General features: G+C 55.3%; 1 protein-coding gene across 1 annotated transcript in view; it reads left to right on the forward strand.

Moving 5' to 3' along the window:
- Nucleotides 1–23,944, forward strand: part of LOC111143146 (acyl-CoA thioesterase 11) — a 47,291-nt gene that overhangs the window by 4,565 nt on the left and 18,782 nt on the right. The window contains exons 2-3 of the mRNA XM_022496648.1: nt 22,232–22,442; nt 23,278–23,347. Of these exons, the coding sequence (XP_022352356.1) occupies nt 22,304–22,442; nt 23,278–23,347 (209 nt within the window). The 5' untranslated portion in view covers nt 22,232–22,303. The remainder of the gene's footprint in view (nt 1–22,231; nt 22,443–23,277; nt 23,348–23,944) is intronic.

The following is a 23,944-nucleotide window of genomic DNA, read 5'->3' on the forward strand; positions in this document are numbered from 1 at the left end:
CCCAAGTGTCAGTGTCAAGGCCTCCTTGTGAAGCCTCTTGCAGAAGCAAGAACGACAAGGGAAAATCTGGGTGTTCTCTTAGTCTGTGGTGGCTACGGGGGGCCTGGGGTGGGATTTGGCAGGTGTCACTTTAAGAAGTCACACCCCTTATTTTAAGGAAGGAGGGGGTGTGCCTGTCCCTGGCCAGCAGCTGGCATTGGGCTGCACTTGGGGGCAGCACTCCTAAGGGTGAGGAGTCCTAGCAGGTGGGTCTGGTGTCTCTCTGGGAGGCCACTGGCTGCTCCTTGGCTTCCTGCCACCTCCGGCCTGACCCCTTGTGGACGGATGGAAGCCTGGTGACCGTTTTGCCAGTCTAACTGGCTGGGGCCGGTGAGGTGGGGACTTCCGGCCCCTGGGAGGGACCCCAGGGCCAAGAGACCCCGTGAGCAGGATGTCAGGGGCTGGCAGTGGGGGTGACTAAGTTCAGCTGTGGCTGAAAGTAAAGCGAGTGTCCCGAGAGGTGCCCAGCGGGCGGGCACAGGGCCCCCTGATGTGGCCGGGGTCCAGTTGGCAGCCTCTCTCCTTCCTGTCTGCCAGGCGGGCCCAGGAGCCTTGGAGGGGGGTGCTCTGGGAGAAGGGGGACAGAGGGCGGTGCCAGGAGAGGCAGGACTCGGTGATAACAGCTGGGCTCGGGAGGGGCGGGAGCTCGGGAGGAGGAGCAGAAGACGAGAGGCTGACCGGCTTCATTTGGAGCCGGAGCCTGGCTGTTGCTCAGGTGACCAGTGTCTCTCTCAGAGGGTGCTGCCAACGGGCCTGGTCGAGATGATCCAGAATGTTGGAAATCACCTGCGAAGGGTATGCAGGGTGGGTGTGAGGAGGCTGGTTGGAGGCCCAGGGGAGGGGGCTGGAGGCTGGGGATCCTGAAAGAGAATTGAAGTTTCCATTTTAAGCCAGAAGTTCTCCGTCTTCTCTCTCATTTTCCACGGGCCATTTCCTAGCTCTCCTTGGAAGGAGGAATTGCAGAACTCCTAGGCTGGTTTATTAGAGGCAGCAATCCTGAAGCAAGCCCCAGGGGCCATGCTGAGGGGAAGTTTTCTGCATCTGGAGTTCTATTTTGGGGGTGCGTGTTTCTCCCCGCCGAGTCCGGTGAGTGCTTCTGCCGGACATCAGAGCTCAGTGCCTCTGCGGCAAGCTGGAGTTCAAGGCTCCTTCCTGCTGGAGTTCAGGGCTTGGACCCCGATGGAAGTTATAGGACTGGGGGTGGGGGCTGTGAATGGGTGAGTGAGGGTGTGGCAGCCCGGGATTCTCGGGGACAATAACCTCTTTCAGAGAGCAAGCTCCGGACCAGGCAGGGGCTGTTGGACAGGTGTCCTACAGGGTGGCCTTACAGCCCACGTTTCCCTGGAGTGTCTTACCAGGGACTTTGGAGCTGAGATTAGATGCTGAGACATGGGATGGAGCCAAGTGCTCATCACTGCCTGGCAGGGGCCTTTGATCTGGTGAACGGGAGAAGGGTGCAGGATGGACTGGTGGAGGTTGTGCTGGGCACAGAGAGGGTGTCCTCTGAGGACATTCTCAGGAAAAGCCTTTTTAAAGGGGACAGGGACAAGTAAATCTCTTACTGATCCCATCCCTCCATCTGCATGACTGCCACTCAGCTCAGACCTCAGCACCCTCCCGAGTCTAGGGCACATCCTCCCTGCTTCCCCCATTCCATATCCAGCCCCTCCCAGTCCCCTCCCCTGGAGGGATGCTTCTAATAGGTAAGCGGGGTTATTCCGCACCTGCTTAGCCAGCTGCCTTCAGTACAGTGTTCATGTTCCTCACCTGATACAAGAGGCTCCTGGTAATCTTCTGCCTGCTTCTCCCTCCTCATCCCACCTTCCCCACCCCAATAGATTCAGCCATGCTGAACCGCTTGCCACTGCCTCAGTATACCACCTTTGTTCTCTCCTCTGTGCTGTGATCCCTACTGTGCTTTTTGCTTGGGTGGCCCCTAGCCTCCCCCATATCCCCTCCCCCACGTCCCCCTCAGCTCAGATGCCAACTCCTCCAGGAAGCCTTCCTAGATTTCTCAGGGCACAGAGAGTCTCTGTGTTAGTTCCTTCTCACACTGGACTGTGTGGTAGACTTGCACATCTATCTTTTCCACCAGCCAATGAGTTCCATGAGGCTGCTCTTGGTGTGCGCATCAGAGGGGCATGGTCAGAGGGCATGGTCAGAGCCCTAGACACTGTCTAATGAATGCATGGGCCTCTTGTTCCCCAGCTCCTGAGCTTGGGGCAGAGAGCTTTTTCCAGGTGGGGCTGTGTCTTCTCTTGTGCCTTTCATGATTTTTTTCCCCCATTGATTCCCATCGATAATTGGGGGAGAAGGCAGTAGGGGAAGGATGTGTCCTTATCATCATTTTGCGGAGATAACAATAGAATCATGGCAAATCCGTATGTAACACCACACTATGCACCACACCAAATGCTTTGTATATATTAATTCGTTCAGTTCTCTGTGAGGTGGGTACAGTTATTATCCCCGTATCCCAGATGAGGAAACTGAGGCTCAGAGGGGTTGAGGACTTGCCCAGGCTCAGAATCACACTGGTAGGAAGTGGCAGAGCTGGGATTTGAACGCAGGCAATCTGGTGCAGAGTCTGAGCCCTTAGGGAAACTGAGGCACAGCCCTGCGAAAAGTGCAAAAGCTGAGTGAGACTCCAGGCCACAGGATCTGAGTGTGAGCCCAGGCAGCATTTTAATTCCCCATTCACTAGCCCCTTCTCCCAAGTCTGGGAGTGGAGGTAGGTGTGGGGGTGGAATTGGGCCCATGAGGTGACATGGGTGACCTCATGCCGGCTGAGAACACTCTGGTCTGGATTGCCACCAGTGGACCATTGCCTGCATGGTAGATCTCCTTGGACTCCCCCGTTTCCTCCTGAATTCCCTTCATCCCCCAATAATATAGGACAGTTTGGGATGGTTTTCTGAGTTGTTACCAAAGCTGTTTTTAATGAAAAGCAAGCAAATAAAAAAACCCCACCAAACACTCTTCATTGGGGACACAGAAAGCCAGGTTAACTGGGAACAGACGGGGGCCCTCAGAGAACCCACAGCCCTGCATCCCAGGGTTTGGGGGCCCTCGTCAGTATCCCGTGGCACGGCAGATGGTTCTGGCTTTTCCCTGCACCCAGCAAGACTCAGAACATGTGAATGAGAGTGAGGTGGTTAGCCTGCCAAGCTGAGGGAGCAAGGTGTGTGTGTGGGGGCACTGACTGCCTGTCTGCTGGTGCTGGAAAGGGCCTGCTGTCCTGTCTCAGTCCTCGCCTCTCTCAGTGCCCAAGGTGTCAGTCTGTACTGGGTCCTGAGTCCCATACTCCTGGGCTAGAAGGGGCCCGCTGGTCCCTAGTGGGAGACTGGGAACTTCTGCTCAGCCTTGGTGTTAGCCAGGTCAAGGGCACCTCCAGAGTACTTTATTTACTCTGGGAAAGGTAATGGGGCTGTTGATCCCAGGTCCCCTGAGAAGCTCCGCACCCTGGCCGTGTGGCTGACAGAAGGCTGGAAGGTCAGGAACAGCCACAGGCATCTGCGCACCTGCTCACGCATCTACGGATGGACATGCGACTCCCGACTGCTGGCAGTGATCCTGCTGCTTCACCTTGAACCTGGGGACAGCTGGAGGTTCTCCCCAGCCTGGCCAACCAGCCTCCTGAAGGGCTTAATCCAGAGTGTGATGAGGTTTCGGGCACCGTGTTTGGCCCCTCTTTGGATTAACATCTTATCTTCTCTCCATTGCTCATATATAACCTTGGGCCTGGTGCTCCCCCTCTTTGAGTGTTCTTTGAGGTTCCCACCAGCCTTGACATCCTGGGGGTCTGGACTTTTGGGAAGCATTTGTGCACCATCTTGAGGCTGGTCCTGACCGTGAAAGACAGGGCCTGTCTGCCTTGAGAACTCCACTGTGTGGTAGAGGAGGGGAGACCAACAGGATTAAAATGACACACCTATCATATAGTATGAGTGCAAAAACTATTGGATGAATGAGTGACTATGGGAGCTCAGAAGGGTGCTGAAGTGGTCCCAGAAGGCTTCCTGGAGGAAGAGGCAAGACTTAGATACATAGCCTCAGCCTGTTCAGGAACCCTATATGAACCCTGGTTTCAGCCATGGACAGACACCCTTAGTGTTTGTAGTCCGTCCGGAGGACTCGCCTTTATCCTTCAAAACCTAGCTCAGCCATCATCCCTCCATCCCATCTGCATCTTGCCTGCCCCTGAATGAATAGCATCTCCTCAGGATAGTATACTGATTTCAATTCTTCCCCGCACAGGAATTAGCCTGTGGCAGGTGCTAAGCAGCCTGTGATGAACCCAGGCTGGCATGCGGAGCTGCTGGCTAATGAAGGAGACACAGTGAGAAAGTAGTCAAGTAAATACAGGACCAAAACCTGTGCTAAGTGCCACGAACAGTAATGACAATGAGCATAGACGCCATCGAAGCGCTCCCTGTGTGCCAAGCATGCATGAACTCATTTAGCCTTTGTAACAACTCTGTGTAGGAGATAACGTTACTATGCCCCTGTTGAAGATGAACCTGAGAGAGGTTAAGTAACTTGCTCAAGGTTACACAGCTGTTAAGTGGCACAGCTGACGTTGAACTCAGATTGCTGGAGAACCAGGGACTGTGAGAGAATAATGAGAGAGGTCAGGGGAAGGCCCTCTGAGCCAGCGACTACTGAGCAGAAACCTAAATGCTGAGAAGGAGACAGCCAAAGGAAGGGCTGGAAGTGTATTCCGGGCAGAGGGAATGGCATTCATTGGCAGGCTTCGAGGTATGGGGGGGGGCTGGGTGCCTTGGAGCTACTGAGTGGAGGTGGGTGTGGCTGGGACGGGAGCAGGTGGGAGGGGCAGAGACAAGGCTACCGTGGGCTGTGGGCTGTGGGTCTGGGCCTTGCAGGCAGGGTTTGGGGTCTGGAGTGCTAGGGGTTGTATTATCCTGCCCGCCAGACTGTGCGGTGCGTGGGGATGCTCTGGTCCCCAGGCTTAGTGCAGAGGTACACAGTCCCTGCACACTGTGCTCAGAGAAGCTCAGAGACCTAGGGAGACACATCGACATGGTTCCTGTTTGTATGGCCAGCACGAGGAAGGTCCCGGCCACCTTTCCCTCCACTCCCTGACCCCTCACATCAGGCAGGTGGGTGATAGGCTCAGTCCCCTGGTGCAGACAAGGCACAGAGAAGTGAGATGATGTGCCTGGGCTTGTACAGTGGGTGAGACACTTAGAATCCCTAACTGCCAGGCTGAGACCCCTTTCCCAGCCCCTGTCCTGGCCAGGGAGACCTTTGGACCCTCTGTGCATCTAGAGAATGGCCTTACTGTCACACCCAAACCCACCCCATCGCAGCTGCATATGCCCACCTTTGCCGGCTGATTAGGGCCATCACCTTCTCCCCTGCCTCACACATACCGGGCTTGTACCCCTGCCTTCCACCTGTGTTTGGTCCAGATCAGGCCAAGCTGGCCTCCTCAGCACCTCTGCACAGCTGCTCAGGAGTCTAGAGACCTGTGTTAGAGATACTAACACCCTTGACCCTTCGTTTCCTCCTCTATGAACCTCAGCTGTTCCTCTAGATCTTGCTGGGTCATTGGCAACATGAATGACTTTGGAGGAGTACAGAGCTTGGCATACAACTGACCATGGTAGATATGGGTCCTTTTCTTTTCGTTTCATCTGGATTCATCTGGCTTTACCTATCAGAAAACCCAGGCTCTAGCCCTGAGCCACTTTGAGCTGGTTAGAGAATTCAAAGTCTTGTGCTGGTTAGAGAATTTAGTCTCATCTGGGCCCAAGCTACAGTGGGGCAGGGGCCCTGGTGCCATGGCTCTTCTCCTTGTCCTGGGCTGACCTGGCTTAGTGGACGGAGTGACCCCTCTGCTTTGTGCCTGCTCTGTCCTCTGCCTCCAGGGACAGATGGTGATCTGCCAGCTCCCTGGCTGTGGGCCACTATCCAGGAGCAGCCTCCTTGTGTGGAGGAGCTGGCCTCAGGGCGGCGAGGGAAAGTCTGGCACTTTGGGGACACCGGAATGAGTCAGACTGGACCTGTCCTCAGGTGCCCCCAAACTGATGTGGAAACAGGGAGAGGTACAGAACACTGGTGACAGTGGAGTTCAGCCAGGATGTGACAGAGGGAAGCCCAGAGGTGGCCCTTCACCAGCCTAGGGGGCAGGGCAGGCTTCCTGGGGGAAGTGATGGGTTAGCATGGCCTTGGAAGTGTTTTCGGGTCAGGAAGCCTGGTCCAGGCCGAGGCCTCCGTGCATGAGATGTGGGACTGAGCTTGTTCCGCTAGCAGTGGGGAGAGAGTGTGGTAGTGACTCCTCAAGGAGGCCCTCTCCAGCCGTCCTGTCCATATAATATGTATGTCCTGCCTGGGGCTTCTTCCACGATAATAATTGGCCCTCAGCAAATCGGGCCTTAATTAATGAATGTCAGCAGACGTTAAGCATCTGTTTTGAAGATACAGCTTTTGTAGTGAGAAAAGCAAAATCTCAGCGCCACCCCTGGGGCCCAGCGCCCTTAGGCAAGTCCTTCAGATAGGCCCGGTCTCAGTTTTCTTTCTTGTGCAAGACGGATCATTATCCCTCGTAGGGTTTTGGTGAGGATTACAGGATATTATGGATTCAAAGCCATTACACAATGTATGTAAAGGCCTGGAACATGGTAGGTCCTGAAAAGATTATGTCAGGGAGGTTGGGGAGGAAAGTGGAGATGTGGGTCAAAGGGTACCACCTTTCAGTTAGAAGATGAGTAAGTTCTGGAGACCTGGTGTACAGCGTGGGGAGCACTGTTAACAGCGATATATTACCAACTTGAAATTTGCTAAGAGAATAAATCTCAGGTGTTCTCATTCCCCCCCCAACCCCGCCCAAAACAGGGTAACTGCAAGGTCATGGGTGTGTTCATAAGCTTGATTGTGGTCATCACTCCACAATGCATATGTATATCAAAACATCATCTTGTGTGATCTGAATATATGCAACTTTTATTTGTCAATCACTGGGACTCTAGGGAGCCATGGCACCTGGTCCCTCGCTCAAGGAGTCTCCTAGTTCCTCTGTCTACACCCGCTTTACAGTCTGGGAAGCGCTCTACAAAGTTGGCAGGCTGCCACCAGTGCCACCTGTGCTGTGGCCCCGAGAGGCCCGTCCCCCGGGATGGATGCTCACTGCCCAGTGACGGAGCCGAGTCCCAGCCTCTCCACTCCATGCCCGTGTCTTATTTGTGACCTCCAGAACAGGCTGCGATCTGCCCCCGGGGGTGTGGCCCTGCCAGGTGTGGCCCATTCCCAAGCCAGGAAAGTGGTCAGAGGTCGAGAAGGGGAGTGGCTCTAAACCCCTCCCTAAAGCAGCCTCAGGTGTCCAGCATTCTCCAGGGCTGAGCTGAACCAGGTGGGTCTCAATTTCCATTGGATTCCTTAGGGAGGGTGTGGTGAGACCCAGCTCCTGTCCTTCTCTAGGGATACTACCTGGTGTGAGCGGTGGCAGGGACGGAGGGGCAGGGGGTGGGGCTGGTGCAGTCTGGAGTCAGAACTGAGTCTGGCTGGCTATGGGCTCCTGGCTACTCAGTGGCCGGCTACTCTTTTCTCAGCCATAGTTTCCTGGTCTGTAACGTGGGGCGGTGGGTAGTAATGGGCCGGGTCACTTGAGACTGCTTTTGGCGAGCAGGTTAGTGCCCAGCCGGCCCTTCCACAGAGAAGATGAGTTTTCAGATTGAGTGGTGCGCCTACAGGCTTTGAGGGTGGTGGGGTACATGGGGGAGGGGGCAGGAGAGAGGAAGGGACCCAAGAACTAAATGACTTTGGGGCAAGGGAAGGGGCAAGCCCGGCATTGCTCCCAGCAACCTCCACTCCCTGCCAGGGCCTCCCCGGACTCCGAGTTTTCCAGATCCCACCCCCTTGCTTAAGACTGAGAGAAGGTGTGTCTCACCACGCAAACTGGTTCTCAGCAAGGCAGGCAGGAGATGGGGACGGACTTCTAAGCCCACTAGGCCCTCTGGATAGGCCATTGTGGGGGTGATGATGCTGGTTGGGATGCTGAGATCCCTATGGTGCTGGTGGGCTGGAATGTCAGAGACCACCGTACTTCTAGCTCTTTCTCTACATCACCTAGAAGGCAATCCATGGAGGGTCTCCAAAGTGTCAGGCTCAGCCTCAGAAGTCCTGTGGGCTATATGATCTAATCTGCCTCAGGGCTGGTGTCCCCCCCCCCCCCCCCACCCCCTGCAGCACCGTGGCCAGGGTCAGAGAAACCCAAGTCCACTCTCCCCTCTGCCTCTTTTTTTTTTTTTTTTTTTTTAAATAAACTCTATGCCCAACGTGGGGCTCGAACTCCTGACTCTGAGATCGTGAGTCACATGTTCTTCCCACAGAGCCAGCCAGGCGCCCCACCCCTCTGCCTTTTACTGGCTGCAGGTTGTCCAGTGGATCTTTCCATGTTCCATGTCTGAATTTCCTTTTCCTCAGCTATACATGAGGACTCCTGCTTCAGAGTGGACTAGAGAATTCAAGGACCCCCCAGGACTAGGCCTGGCACACAGTAGATGCACAATAGACGGTAGCCATAGATTTCTAAAACGGCATCTTCAAGCTTCTGCTGGGCCAGTTCTTGGGTGGCCCCTGTCTGCAGGCAGCTCTCTGGCTTGGGGAGATCCCTCTCCTGCTAGCTGTGTCCCATCAGCAGCCAGATGAGACCTCTGTTATCTCCCAGCCTCTAAGGCAAACAAGACCCCTTCCCTGTGCCCAGGTCCCCTTCCAAGTACTTCCTGGTTTCTTCGCTCATTCTCCTTTCCCAGAAAAATCTCTGCAAGAGTTTTCTTTGGTCCCTGCTTCCACTTCTTTACCTCTCACCCTGTCCCTAATCCGTGACTTCTCTCCCTGCCCTCCCTCCACCCCCTTAGAGCTTCTCTGCCCATCTGCTGGGACAGCTCAGCTCCCTGACCATCAGGTGCCCTCCTGGAGACCTGCCCCACCTTAGTGTCCTTCCGCCTCACCCGGCTCCCTCTTCTTCCTTTGTAGGCTGCTCCCTCCCACTGCCCTCTAAAATAGCTCTGTCCTTGCTCTCTCCTTGGACGATGTATCTTCTGTCTACTGTGGCTCTGCAGAAAAACTACCCCCATACCTAAACCGTTTTACTGTATCTTGAGATTTTTGTGGGTCGGGAATTTGGGCAGGGTTTGGTGGCGTGATGGAGTTGACTTGGTGGTATTCAGCTGGTGGATGGGCTGGCCTAGGGAATCCAAGATGGCGTCCCTGGTATCTGGTCCCTCAGCGGGAATGGTCGGGGGTTGGGCCTAGCTGGCGCTGGCCGCCCTGCTGTTCCTCTGGCAGCCAGGCTTATCCCACATCCTCCTTGGGCTCTTTGCACTCTCTGTTCCCCTGCCTGAACCCGTACCTCCGGAGTTTTTGTGACCCGCTCCTGCTTTCATTCATTCAGATCTGGGCTTTGAAGGTTCCTTATTACCTGGGCTGAATTAGCATCTCCCACACCACCAGCTTCTCTCTTCATCCTACCCACTGTTTCTTATAGCACTTTTTAGTCTCTAAAATGATCATGTTCCTTTGCTTGTTTATTGTCTATCCATCAGAGAACACATTTAATGTTGTATTCCCAGCATTTGGAAGGAATGAATGGGAGTTTTAAAAAGATTGATGTTGATCCCCAGGAATCAGGGGCCTCATTCTAGCCTTGGGCACTCCTGTTTGCTCTTGTTGTTGTTTTTTTTTTTTTAAAGATTTTATTTTTTAAGTGATCTCTACCCCCAACATGTACCTCAAACTCAGAACCCTGAGATCAAGGGTCACATGCTCTCCTGACTGAGCCAGCTAAATGACCGTTGTCTTGGTTTTATCTCATACTGAAACCTCTTGTCCTCTGACCCAGCCAGCGTGGAGACCTGTCACTAGGCCACACGTAGCCCTACTCCCTAACTGTGCCCCTCCTGCCTGGTTGTCTTCCCATGCTACCCCTCCCCTCAGCTGCCGCTCACAGGGCTGGGGCTTGTGCTGCCCACCACACCCCAGTGGCTGCCCGCCTCCTCCCTGTCACTGCGTGGTTCCTGCCTGAAACACGTCCCCACCCGCAGCACAGCCGACTCAGCAGGCATCGGCAGATCGTGAGGCCGCTTCTGCAGATCCAGCCATTAAGCCAGAGCCTCCCCAGCAGCCTTATCCCTTCAAAGTGAGGGCGACAGAAAGACAAAAACGCAGGCAGATACCATGAATCTTGTCCATTTCACCTGCCTGGTCTCATGTTCGTATGTTACCGCGTTTCAGGTGGGCGTCTGCAGCCAGGCTTGTCTTCATCCCAGCCGTTTGATCACATGCTGAACGGAACAGACAAATGTGGTACCCCAGTGGAGACCCCTCCAGGTTCAGTCGAAGACATTTTCATGTTTTTACTGAGGGTTTTCGATGTTCTGGGTCTGTGCAAATGCAGACTGCACAGAACATGTCCATTCCTGCCTCATGATCTCTTCCCTCGTGCCTGGGATGCTGTGTTCCCAGTGAATCCGAGCTGGTTTCCAGGGATCGCTGCCTTCTCTCCCTTTGGGAGGGGTCTCGAGACTTTCAGAGGCCTGGGAAAGGAAGTTTCCTGGCAACCGCCGCATCTGCTTCAGCTACGTGTAGACATCCGTGGGAGGCCTCTGTGGAGGGTCACAGACTTTGCCCATTCAGCATCTTGGCTCGTGGCTGAAGTGAAGCTCTGGTAGTTGGTAGACAGTTGGCGGCTTCAACGGGCAGAGATTGTCACAGAGCAGGGCCGAGAGGCCCGTCTGATGTCCCTGCTGATTCAGCTTCCCTGCCCCTCTCTTCTCCTGCCAAAGCCTGGGTCCTCATCCTCATGCTCTGTGTGCGCTCTACAAAGGCCACCTAGCCAGTCACGCAGGCATCTCTTACTCCCAGGAACTGCACAGTCTCCTCCTGGCCAGGGCGATTTCCTGGGTCGCTCATCAGGGCCTGGATTTGTAATAACATGAAGGGCTGACACTTTTTAATTACTTTCTCTGGGTCGGAGTCTGTGCTAAGCACCTTGCACGTAAAATCTCACTGAATCCTGTCAGTGATATCATCATGCCCATCTTGTAGATGTGGAAAGTGAGATTTACGGTGGCTGAAGTAATAAAGGGCTTCGGGTTATCCAGGGAGACAGGAGGGGCCAGGATACCAACACGGGTTCTGTCCGCTGGGCCCCTCTGCAGCCCTCCTGTCAGTTCCCTGGCCTTCCTGTTTTCTTCCTTCTCTCTCTGCCCTGCTCACCCTCTCCTCAACACGCCTTTCTTGAATTCCTGAAAAGGTCACCTTGCAGCTGGAGAACTCGGGGCTCAGGGAAGGCTGTGGAGTGTGGGGTGCCTCCGTGCACTCCTGGCCATCCGTGTACCTGCTCAGGGCAGTAGCCTCTGCCAGACCCCAGGCCCAGCAACGTGGTTCTGACCTTCCCACCTGGCCCATCAGGCCTTCGAAGCAGCCTGTTGAAGTTGGCGGTTCTTTGTGAGGCCCATTCTGAGGCCTGGTTCCCTCCTTGCCAGTGTAAGGAATGCATCCGTGGATGAAGTCACAGCTTTATCTATATAAAGGGCACTCTTTTGCTTTGGAATGGTTTCTTGAATACTTTTGGGGAGGAAAAGTTGGTACGCTCTGAGAGGACTGCAGACCCCAGGGAGGGCAGGAGAATGGGGGGTATCTAGGGCCTCCTGCCTAAGTGTGGGAGAAGGGGCCCCCTGCCTAAGTGTGGGAGAAGGGTCCACGCCTGCCCTGGAGGATAGGACCCCATCCCTCAGCACGAGGGGCCTGCAGCGGCTGGAGAAGCAGCTGGGGCCTCAGAGGGACTGTGGGCTGACAGCTTCCTGGGGCAGGAAGTGCCGGCTATGTGGCCAGAATCCCTCCTGCAGGGGCTGAGAGCAGCTGAAGCCTGAGGAATGTGTGCAGCAGGGGAGGTTGGAGGGGGCCCCTTCCTGCCTGTTACTTCTCCCTCTTCCTCTCTTCTTCTGTTCCCTACCAGCCTCTGTGTAACCTCTCTCTTCTTCTCCCCACGTCCCTCTTCTGTCTCTTTCTCCCTCTCCCCCTTGCTGTCCTGGAGGGGCTCGGGGTACTTGCGGCCCCTGTGCCCAGCTCCAAGGTGAGCGGGCTTGCTCGCAGGACGGTGGGTGCCTGTTGCCATGGTGACCCAGAGGCAGATGGGAGGCGCTTTTGGAAGTCTGGCAGGGAGGGTGGGGGGTGCCTGTGCTGAGGGGAGAGGCTGGGCTTGTTCTCCCCAGTCCCTGAAGGGCCCACCTCACTGCCAGGGGCTCCAGCATGGGGCTGTGGACCATGAACGTGGGTCTCTGGCTGGGTGCTGTCTGGACGTGTTCCTTGAAGAGCTACCTAGTGTGGGCCAGTCGTACTGGGGGTTGGATTGCCTGTGTTCTGGTCCCTCCTGCCTCTTCCTGGGGTTTGCTGGAGGCTGGGGAGGGAGGTGGCAAACAGCCCCTGAGGCGGGGAGGCAGTGTGTTTGGTGGGGGGGGGGGGGACTCTGACAGGCAGCCGGGCTTCTCACCGGAAGGGTCCCTGTCAGAAAGGAGTGAGCGCCTGTCTCTGGGACTGAGCAAGCTCCTGCTGGATGGCCACTGAGCGGGTGGGGTAGCCGAGATCACGGACCTGGAAGTCTTGCTGACCTGAGGTTTCCTTGCACTTCGGAGATCTGAGGGTTTACAAAGGACAGTGTTCAGCTCTGAGAGCTTGCTGTTCCCTCACTAGGGGCTGCCACCCCTCCTCCCTCCCTCCCGGGCTGCTGGTCCTGTGGGACCAGTACTCTGACCAGGGGAAGGGGCACAGATACCCTTGCTGTTTTCTGCAGAGGGAGTCAGGGGAGGGGAACTTGTGCATATGGATTCTGGAAGGGCCCGTGGCTGGTGATGCAGCAGGAACTACCCTGCCTGGCAGAAGAGAGAGGCCATTACAGCCAAGCTGCCAAGCAGCCCCAGCCTTTGGGGGAAACAGACTTGAGTTCCTGTCCCAACTCTGCCATTACTGGCTGGGCAGTTTTGCGCCTACGTGCCTGAATGTGTGTGTGTGTGTACAAGTTCTTGACCCTTTCCGAGCCTCTATTTTCCCGTCTATAAGCTGCAGGTAATAGCAAAGCTGATGACTACTGGAGCTGTGTGAAGATGAAAAGGCATAACACGATAATGCCCACGACATACTCAGCGCAGTACCTGGCGTGTAGTAAATACTTAAAGAAGGGGGTTGGCGATTGTTCTCAATCTCCTTGGCATGCCTACCCCTGTAGCTTTAAAAACGAGGAAACTGGGGCCAGCGAGATGAAAACACATGCTCCCCTCCCATAGGTCTTGGGTCTAGGGCACACTGCATGGACCTTGCCCAGTCAGTACGGAGGGGCTGGAACGGGGGTGCGGGCTGAGGGGTCGCACAGAGCTAGACCTTGGTCCTCAGCTTCCCCACACATTCATTCATCTCATTAATCTCATCTGATGGGGGAGCGGGTCCGGAGGGGTGGGGTGGTGTGCTCTTTTGAACACCTGAGTAACGGGGGCAGGGGGAGGAAGCGAGTTCCGGGGCCCCTGTATATCTGAGGGTAGGTCCGGGACTCATGTGCTGTCTGCCTGCCTCCAGAACCCACTGGCCCATACCGCCTCCACGCTCCACGTTTCTGTTTCCCCAAAGTGAGGAAGAAAGACTGCTGGCATTGGTGGTGGTTTAGGAAAGACAAGTCCTTGTCCGGCCAACTGCCCCCTCACAAATGCACAGCACTTCACAGTTAGCCAGGTGCCTTGGTTTGGGAACCTCCCTTAATCCTCACTCTACTCTTGGATGGAGGTGGGGTGGAGGTATTTATCTTCCCCCCATCCCCCCAAGGAGGAAACAACTTCTCAATAACTTACCCAAGGTCTGCCTGACTCTAAAGACCTTTGGACAGAGATCTACCTGTGCCTCAGTTTCCCCATCCACACAAGCAGGCGACTGTGATCAGTCTCAAAGCCCTTCCCACTCTTGTGGTGGAAGAAGGGTCTGTTGTGTAGATGGAGGGGAGTGCTCTGTGGTTCAGAGCCGGGGGGGCCGTGGACAGTACTTGGGACTACTCTGGGTTCGGGTTGTCTGTGTACCTTGCCAGGGACAATGCCTCCAATATTTGTCCATGGGACAGATGAGGTACAAATGGGAAAGCATTCAGAAAATGCCCTCCTTACCCTGGTTGGCTCCTGGCAGCCTTCTCAGTGGGATAGGGGGAGTTTTCAAGATGACCGGGCTGTGGGTAGGTGTCAGATTTCAGACGAAGTTATTTTTACCCTTGGGGGTGGAGGGAGGCAGGTGATGTTTAGGCTCTTTTCTAGAATGGGGTGAGAGGGCAGGGGTGGGAGTTGGGCCTCTGATGGGGAACCTCACCTGACCTTGTGGCTGGCGTTCTCCCCAGCCTACATGGGGTGACACTAGTGGAGATTGGGGACCCACTGAACAAACATTCATTTGGTCCACAGCAAGCCAGGCACTTTGCTGGGTCCTGCGGACACCAGGAGTGGAGAGACAGGGCTCCTTCCTGGTGGGTCTTCAGATCCAGACCACCCAAATACTCACACAGTTTGTTGAACGTTGTTGGCGGACAGCATTAGAGAGGGGAGGTACGTGGTGCCAGAAGCATGAGAGTGGGGCCGAGGTAATGGATTTGAGAGGTGAGTAGGCTTTGCAGAGATGAAGAGTGCTCCAGGCACAGGGAACAGCATGGGCAAAGGGCCTGTGGGGGGGGAGGTGGGGCAGCACACTCTGTGGGGCTGCCTGGGCCTTGGTAAGGAGTTCTTCCTGGAAGTCACACCCTTCAGGGTTGGAAAGAGTCTTGAAGACTATCTAGTTAACATCCCACTGGACAGATGAAGAAACTGAGGCCTACACATCTAAGAACGAAACCTATCATTTTTACTATGCCAAACATGCCTGCTTCCAGAATCTTTTTTTTTTTTTAAACGTATTTGGCATTTTACATTTATGTTAAACTAGCAGACCTACCTGATATTCATCCAAAATGGTTTCTCTTAAGAATTAAAAAAAGAGTAATTTATCAAGGTGAAATACACATAATGTATAATTCACCATTTTCAAGTACACAGAGCAGTGGAACTTGGGACTTTCACAATGTTGGGCCACCACTGCCTCTGTCAAGACCCAAAATATTTCCATCACTACGAAGTAAAGCCCCCTACCCTTTAAGAAGTCTCTCCCCTGTCCTCCCATCCCCAGCCCCTGGCAAGTACCAGTCTGCTTTGTCTGTACTGGAGACTTCACATAAATGGAACCATGCAATGGGTGACCTTTTGTGTTGGGTTTGTTTCACTCAGGATGATGTTTCTGAAATTCAGCCATGTTTTACGTATGGCTGCTTTGTTCCTTCTCATGTCTGACTAACGTTCCATTGTATGTAAGACCACAGTGGGCTTATCCATTTATTCACCAATGGACGTTTGGACCGTTTCCACCTTTTGGCTATGGTGAGTAGTGCTGTCGTGAACATGGGTGCGGCTTAATTTGTTGGAGTCCTTGTTTTCCGTTCCTTTGGGTCTCTACCTGGGAATGGAGTTGCAAAGTCATACAGTGTTTCCGTGCTCAGCTTTCTGAGGACCTGCCAAACTGTTTTTACATAGTGGCTCCAACATCTTCTATCCCCGCCCCCAGCAGCATACCATGTTCTCCAGACCCTGGCCGACACTCCTTATTGTCCATGATTTTGCTTTAGGCATTCTAGTGGGTTCGCTGTCTTTTAGAATCCTTACTGTGAGCTCGGGTTCTTTTATGTATCTTTTAGACAGATGAGGAAACTGAGTCATGGAGAGGTAAAATAACTTTTTCCAAGGTCTTCCGGGAAGGATGAGCTGGTAAAAGTTCCATTTATGTTTACGTAACACAACTAAACTGAAAATGTCCTGTGAGACTCTGCTTTTGAAGGACGGATGGGGCTACCCTGAGGAAAGCTTGTCCTTACCTCAGAGTTTCTATTATGCCCTGTATCCCTTCTCCCTTCCTCATAGGGCAGGACTAGAAGGCCGAAGGCCTTCCCTTCCCCCTCTTTCATGCTGGGAGAGCGTAAGAGCTGGCTGTCAGAAGTGCCTGGTCAGCCCACGCCAGACTGTGAGCCCTGGACAGAGACTCAAGGCTGTGGCCTCTGTTCTCCTTGGTCACTGACCGGCTGTGTAACTTGGAGTCATTTGCTGCCTGCATCTTCCCCAGCCCCAAGGCCCAGTGAAAGTTCCGTAGAGATGTAAATGTGGGCTTCGGCTGCGGGTCCGGGATTGCCATAAACTCTACCACTTCCCAGGGGCTGCTCAGAAGCAAGGTATCGGAGTGGGCTCAGCAGTAAAATGGGTAGAATAACAATGCCTCACAGGGCAGATGTAAAAGTTACTGAGATAATCCGTAGGAAATGTCCTAGCAAAGAACTCCATATATAGCAGGTGTTCCATAATGGTCGAACCGAGTGAATGGCACATAGGAGGTGCTTCCTACAAAATACTGGCTTAATTTTCTACCTTTCCCACCCCAGAATCTTGACAAATGTCAAGTGCCAACATGGCCTGTAGCCAGAAGTAAAATGAGGATGTTTGCAGAGGGTACCAGGGACCATTATTTATCCTATAGAATGCAGGTGTGATCTGATATAACACGATAATCAGAAACCTACGGAACAGCCCACCTGTGTCCTTCTCCCAGCCCTTAGGCTGGCTTCCTGGAGGAGAGCTCTTTCTTTTTATCTCTGAGTTTGGTACCCACTGCTACCCTTTCCCGCCTTGTTTCATCTGCTGGGAACCTCAAGACAAATTTGCAGTTCTCCACGGCAGACTTTTTGAGCAACTGAATTCCTAACATAATCCTCTCTTCCCTTATTTGGTTCCTCAGCTTTGTTTGCATTTTGGCTCTGGGTGCCTGTGGGGTCTGTGTGCTGTGGCAGTGCAGGCTGCCTCAGAGCCTTTTTTGGGAGGGAGGTAGGGAGTAGGCTTGAAGGGAAATTTGGGAGGTTGACACATGCTCCGGCTTTGCTGGTGGGGAAACTGCCAGGAGGACACCCTGGTTTCTCTGAGAGGCTGGATTCCCCCTTTGTGGGGACAGGCCATCTGGTTTGGACAGCTTCCTTTCACTGCTCGGAGTGGCCTGGCTCAGACAATCAGGTCTTTCATGGGGCCTGGCCAGTGGCTCCTAGAGTGGCCCAAAGGTGCTTCTCCATGCCTGACCGCCCACCGCCCCCAGACCCGCTTTCTTATCCCCACCCCCTTAGGAAATGGGGAGGGAGGAACAGGGGCCTTGCAGTCTCCTATCCAGGTGGAATTTCTGTTCCACTGTCACTAGTTTGAATTCTCACAGAACCTCTCAAAGGGGCTCACAACCTTGTCCCCTCACTGGGTTGCCCTGAAGTTCTGGTGAACCCAGGTCAGAAAGTATCATATAAACACTCAGTGTGAACTATGTTTGGGTCTCTCCCGGCTCTATTTCTGTAGAAAGCCCAAAATTCAGCTTTAAATTGCTAACATTAAGTGCTCTATCAATGTTCACCCTAGGATGGGTGTGTTCTAAGAGCCTCAAACACTCACTCTTGTTTAATTTCATCTCTACAATGACACTTAGAGGTAGGTCTTATAATCCCATTCTTACAGATGGGAAAACTGAGGCCCACAGAGGTTGAGCAGCTTTCCCAAGGTCACACGAGTTAGTTGTGGAACTGGACTCGAACCCAGGGCAGGCTGACCCCTAAGGCCTGTGTACAGACAGCCTCATGTCATGATGGGTTGGCTGAGAGGTCACGCAAGGCTGCTCCTTCCTGCCAGGACAGGTGGGTCTCCTCTGCTGTAGGTCTGTTGTTCCAGATGGTTCTTGAAGGCACTGAGATCTCTCCGCTGGCTGGTCTCCTTTCCTGGCTCATCGCTGTGGGCCACACCCTTCTCCAGGAGTCTTCTGTGGTTCCTGGAGACTCCTTGGCCCCTCTCCATCTGACTCCACCTAGTGCTCTCCCTCCTGCTTCCTTTGGCCCCATGGGTCACATCACCCAAGCCGCTGTCATTTCACTCCCCCTTTCTGCTGTTCTTATGTCCTTTTTGCCTCATTTTCGAGCTTCAGCTCTAGGGCCATCTCTCACATTTTCCTTCCTTTTCCTTTTCCATAGGTGTTTATTCGGCACCTGCTCCATGGCAGGCCTGAGTCTGTCCCTGTCCTGTGCGAATGCCTGTCTGATGGGGGAGGTGGCTCACAAAACAGTGACCACATGGCTTGGTTAGGGCTGTAATAGAGGCACCTGCTCCATGGCAGGCCTGAGTCTGTCCCTGTCCTGTGTGAATGCCTGTCTGATGGGGGAGGTGGCTCACAAAACAGTGATCACATGGCTTGGTTAGGGCTGTGATAGAGGCAGCTGAGGATGTGGGGCCAGGGAGGCCCTAACTCTCTCTGGGGAAGCTGTGGTGGGAGCTTGAAGGGGGTAGAGGAAGGGCTCACCTAGCACATAGGACAGATAAAGGGATCCTAGGCAGAAGTAGCGCCCACATGGTGGGAGGATGGAGCCGGGTGAGAGTGGTCCTCTGAGGAACGGCGTGTGGCCTGGAGCTTATGAGAGCAGCTGCAGGAGCCACAGAGTGGGGTCTCTGAGTAGTAGGGAGCCATTGAGGAGTCTTGAGCAGGGGAGGTATCTGGTCAGGCTTGCTCTTCAGAAAGGTCTGTACGGTCCTAAGGGACAGAATGAAGTCCCACAGTGGAGGGAGTTACAAAGACTGGGCCTAGTGTCCCTGTAAGGCAGGGTACGGAAAGTTATGGTTGTCGTTTTGGTGGATTTGCTGTTCGGAAACATGTGCCTGGTGCTGGAAGCTTGAAGAAGGTGGAGAGAACGGAGGCCTGTGGACAGGAACAGTCTAGTGAGCTAGCAGTGCCTAGTGGGGGCCCGAGTTGTCACGGTAAAGGGGGGGCCTGAGAGTTTAGGGGGGTGGGTCCCTGGGACTTGGGACTTAGAAGAGAGAGGAAGTCAAGGTTAAGTCTGTTGGTGTGGGGTTGCTGTAACAGGAGGGCTCATCCTGGTTCCCTGGTGTGACCCAGGGCCAGCCTTTCTCTCTGTGTGCGTCAGTCTCCTTAGCTCTGAGGGGACTGGGTGAAACGGCCCCTCCTGACCTGGCCCAGCAGGTCTGTGACATGGCTGTGGCCCAGGAAGAAGGACACAGAGCCTGTGGTGTAGCCAGTCTGGGATGACCAAATCTGGCCAGGTCTGCTGTGGTCTGGGGCCAGTGTAGGCACCTCTGCCATCCGAGAGGGCATGTCTCTGACCCCCAGATGCCCTTCCCACCTTCACAGCGGGCTCTGCTCTCCCTGTCAGCTGTCTTGGCTCAGCCTGGCCTGGCTGCTCCAGGCCCTGACTCCATCTGGGGCCTCTGCTCTCCCTGTGACTGGCCCTGGGAGGGGTGGCCTGGCTCTGGGGCCCCATTGGCCGAACCTTGTCTGGGCTGCACACGCCCCTGCCTCCCAGGCTGGCTGCCTGCCCACCTTGGGGTAGGAGGCGGGCCAGCCTGGCCTGCCATGACGTGGGCAAGACTGCCTTGAGCCAAGGAAGGAGTTGGAGTCTGAGAGGCCATGCCTGGGGGCAGTGGCGCTGCTCTGTCCCTTCCACTCATGCTCCAGCCCCCGGGGCTCTGTGCCCTTCTCCTGGACAAGAGCAGGGGGTGGCCACCATGGGTCTTGTCCCTCAGTTTGCCTGAGAGCTCAGCCCTGCTCCGAGGAGCACGAGGTTGCCTGTCTGACAGAGTGACGGGACCTCCCAGCTTTCTCAACAGAAATGTCAGCTGGGCCTGCGAGAGCCCTGCAGGGGTGGAGTCCAGTCCAGTTGGGGCGTGGCAGGACTGGGGCTGCCTTAGGAATTGGCAATCTTCCCCTGCCCCTGCCTGCCCAGTGAGTGACCAATGAAGCTCAGGAGGGGCGGGGATGTGCTCAGAATCACCAAGCACTGGAGGCCCAGGGCTAGGATTTGAACTCAAGTCTGTCTCTGCTCGTCCCTCCACAAACCTTTGATGAGGTCCTACCATGTGCCAGGCCCTTCTAAGCATGAGCAGTAGAGTAGAGGCTTTTCAGAGGGAACAGACCAGTTTATTTTTGTTCTCTCAATGTTTGGTCCAGGGCACAGGGGAAGTGCTCGGTGAATGAATGAATGAACAAATAAGGCAAAGATTCTGCCTCCTCCGGGCCTGTATAATCCAATGTGAGGGTAGTGACTCCTTTTCATGGAACAGGAAATAGGAGGCTGGTGGGAGTGGAGACTGACCAGGTGAGAAGCAGAGGGAGGACTGGAACTCAGGTGTCCTACTTGCTGGTCTACTGCTGTTTCCATCCTCACTTTCCACATCTGTAAAATGGGGTCAATAGTTCTCATGCTCTGCCTTCCTTGCGAGGACCTGATGAGGTGGTAATACAAAAATCGGTTTGTGAAGCAGGGACATTGTGTGTCGGGCTTCCTGTGTGCATGCCTGGAACTGCCCAGAAATCCCACCTGGTCTGCTCCCTTTCTTCTGACCACCTACCCTTTACATCTTGCCTCCCCCATTTTCCCTAGCATGCTCTGTGGCTTCTTTCTGGAAAGTTCTGCCCAGAACCCCTGGTCATGGGATGGGTGTGGGAAGAGTACAGGGGACTGGAGTCTGCCTGCCTCCTCCCTCTGCCATCTCTCACACCCAGAAAGGCAACCGCGCAGCCGCATCTATGCAGGCCTGCAGTGCACAACAGGCTGGAAGTGCCTTGGCAGTGGTTACCATGGTGATGGGTCCTGCTGCTTGGCCACCATAGTGGCCTGCCAGATGCCGGCAGGAGCCCGGAATCCTGGCAGCCTGGCACCCTGCAGGGCTCTTCCCAGGCTGAGCGATCCTGGGGCTGCCCTCACTCTCTCCTTGACATGGAGCATGGTACCTCAAACCTGGGGGCTCTCTGGAGTGAGCTGCCTCTCCAGGGACCCAGAAGCTGTTCTAGGTCAGAAAGGCCTGGTTCGAATCCCAGTTCTGCTGTTTGGGGGGTCCACGACCTGGAATGAGTCACCTTGGTATGTTTTTTGAATTTATTGAATTGGCTGTGGGAGCCTCGTGGGGGAAATTATCCAAGGAGGACAGACTGCAGCACAGAGAGCTGTCCTTGCCCCTCTCTGGGGCTGTGGCAGGGTCAGTGTTGGGGCGTGGCAGTGGGCCATCTCAGCCCCAGGAGCAGCCAGTGTAGTGTGGTGGTAGGACCTCAGGCTCTGTCGCCAGACCTTGGGTCACAGCTGTGCTCCCCGCTTCCTAGAGCCCCACCTGCAGACTGAAGGTAGCAATGAACCCACCTCAGGGGTTTGTCCTGTGGCTCCAGTGGAATGTGTACACACCAAGTGCTTAGCAGAGTATTTGATGCCTAGTAAATGTGATAGAAATGTTCGCTGCGACTGTTACCCGGGCCACAAGAGCTGGGACTTGGGTCATTTCTCTCACACAGGCAGGGGTGCTCAGCTCTCGCTCACAGCCTGTTAGGGAGAGCAGGCCAGAGAGCTAGGAGGCCCCGTTCTTCATCCCAGCCCATCCAAGGCACTGCCCTGTACGTCCCATCCCTTCTGCCTGGGGACAGGCAAGCGAGGCCCTGGGTAGAAACTCCACCTCCAATTCATGAGTCTGAGGCCTTCCTGGGCGGCTCCTCCAGCTGGCAGCTGCGGCAGCCTTGGCCTGGATCGGACAGCTGGTCGGTGGTGGCCTGGAGCCCTCCGGGTCAGGAAAGCCAAGTGCTAAGGACAGACGAACACCCAGTGAAGGCGCCGCCTCTGAGGTCATCCGGAGAACGAGGGAGCCTGAGGAAGGGCGCGCTGGGGGGGGGACATAGGAGCTGCTTCTGGGAACACTTTATTGGGAACAGAGGCCTCCCTACGTGGAGCGGGGGGACCTTTCGAGAATGAAGATCAATCTGAGGCAGAACTTTAGCCAACTGGCCCTCCAGCAGAAGGGAGGACTGAGCTTCCCTCCTCCTCCCCTCAGGTTCAGCCAGGGTCCTGCTAACACGGAGTTGGTGGCCAGAGGGAAACTGGGCAGAACCCTGGGCTCCGAGAGCCTAGGCTGGAAGGGGGTGGCCACTGCTGGAGTTTGGGGCTGGTGGGAGGCGGCCCCTGGGGTGTCTCTGTTCCCCCTGTGGCACTCAGGTCTTGGGACGGTGGGCCTGGGAGAGCCTGCAGCAAGCCGACCTTTCTGTCCCCGCTGTTTCCCAGGGCATCGCCTCTGTGTTCTCGAACCGCACATCCCGGAAGTCCTCCTCTCACACGGAGACTGCCGCTGGGGCCATGGGGGACCGCGGGGGGTACAGGAACCCCACGGAGGTGCAGATGAGCCAGCTGGTACTGCCTTGCCACACCAACCAGCGTGGCGAGCTGAGTGTCGGGCAGCTGCTCAAATGGATCGACACCACCGCCTGCCTGTCCGGTGAGGCTCTGCCGGGCACAGGTGTGCTCCCTCGGGCAGCCCCGCCACCCGGACGGGAGGTCCCCATGATCAGAGATGGTCACCGTCCCCTCCAGGCACCGCCCTCATTCCTCATCCTGCTCTTTGCTCATGCTGTTCCACCTGCCTGCAATGCCCCTTCCCAGTTCTCGATGCTCAGCCCAGGCCTACCCTCTTCCCACAACCTGCGCGCAGCTCTGAGGGCTGGCCTGCACCCTTGGGTCCCTGCTCCAACAGAGGGCCACCTCCAGTGGGGCTGCTTCAGACTGGCCTGAGGGTGCCAGGAGCTCCCTGCTCTGTAGCACGGCTTGATGGGGGCTGGGCAAGGCAGAGTTGGGCCCTGACCCCGCCCTGGGGGCAGGGGAGGGACTCTGGGGGGACTAACATGGCCACGAGCATAGTCCCGAGGGTGAGAGTGACTCAGGCATGGAAATGCGGGTGATGTCCACGGCAGAGGCGTGGCTCCTGGGAGAGCTGGGAGGTAGAATAGCCCAGGCTAATGACTCAGTCATTGAACAGCTGCTCACCGGGGGTCTCCCATGGGCCACCTGCGGGCCAGGCACCATTCCTGGACTGGGGCCCAGCAGTGAACGAGAGGGACAGAACTCCTGGCCCTCAAGTTTCAGTATCACAGCAGGGAGAGATGCCAGACAGATGATCAACAAACAGGGTTGGGGGTAGTGAGCGAGGTGGAGAAAGTAGAGGAAGGTGGGGGTGTGGACCAGGAGGCACAGCCTCAGCTCGGGCCACCTGACATTTGCTCAGAGGCCTGGTGACATGGGGACGCTGCTAATGTATGGCTTTCTTCTGATGCCAGCCGAGAGGCACGCTGGCTGCCCGTGCGTCACCGCTTCCATGGACGATATCTATTTTGAGCACACCATTAGGTAAGTGGCCCTACCTACTTCTTGGACCTCTTGGTCTGCCCACCATGAAGCTAGGGCCCCTCCCCCATCTCCCCACCTGGTCGGCCTGTGAGCTGCCTGGAACCCTGGAACCCAACTCGACTAACCAAGGGCCTCTGCGGAGCAGGTACAGACCTGTTTGCGGGGGCTCTGGGAGACCCATGGACTGGAGCTGGCCTGTCGCTGGGTGCCGTAGGGTGGATTCCCGCAGCCAGGTTTGCAGTTGGACGTTGCTGAGGCAGCATTGTGGGGTGCTGTGTGTCTCTGGGGAAGTCAGTCTCTTTCTCTGGGCCTCAGTTTTCTTATCTGCCAAATGGAAGGGAATAGACTTAATCAGTGCATGTCCTTTGGAACTTGGACATTGTCTGTGGGCCATTGGACACTGGATTGTAGAAAGGTTTCTAGGCAAGGTCCCTCGGCAAAGCCTGAGTCAGAAGCTTGGGCCATTCAGCCTCTGCTCACATACCCCCAGGAACGAGGAGTTCATTACCTCACAGTTTTTTTGTTTTGTGGTTGCTTTCTAAAATGTCTGTACTAGTTTCAAAACTCTTCATTACCCTGTGCTGGGCTTTGCCTCCA

Source organism: Enhydra lutris, unplaced genomic scaffold (genome assembly GCF_002288905.1).
Source record: "Enhydra lutris kenyoni isolate GAN:26980312 unplaced genomic scaffold, ASM228890v2 scaffoldscaffold9, whole genome shotgun sequence".
Taxonomy (NCBI): Eukaryota; Metazoa; Chordata; class Mammalia; order Carnivora; family Mustelidae; genus Enhydra; species Enhydra lutris.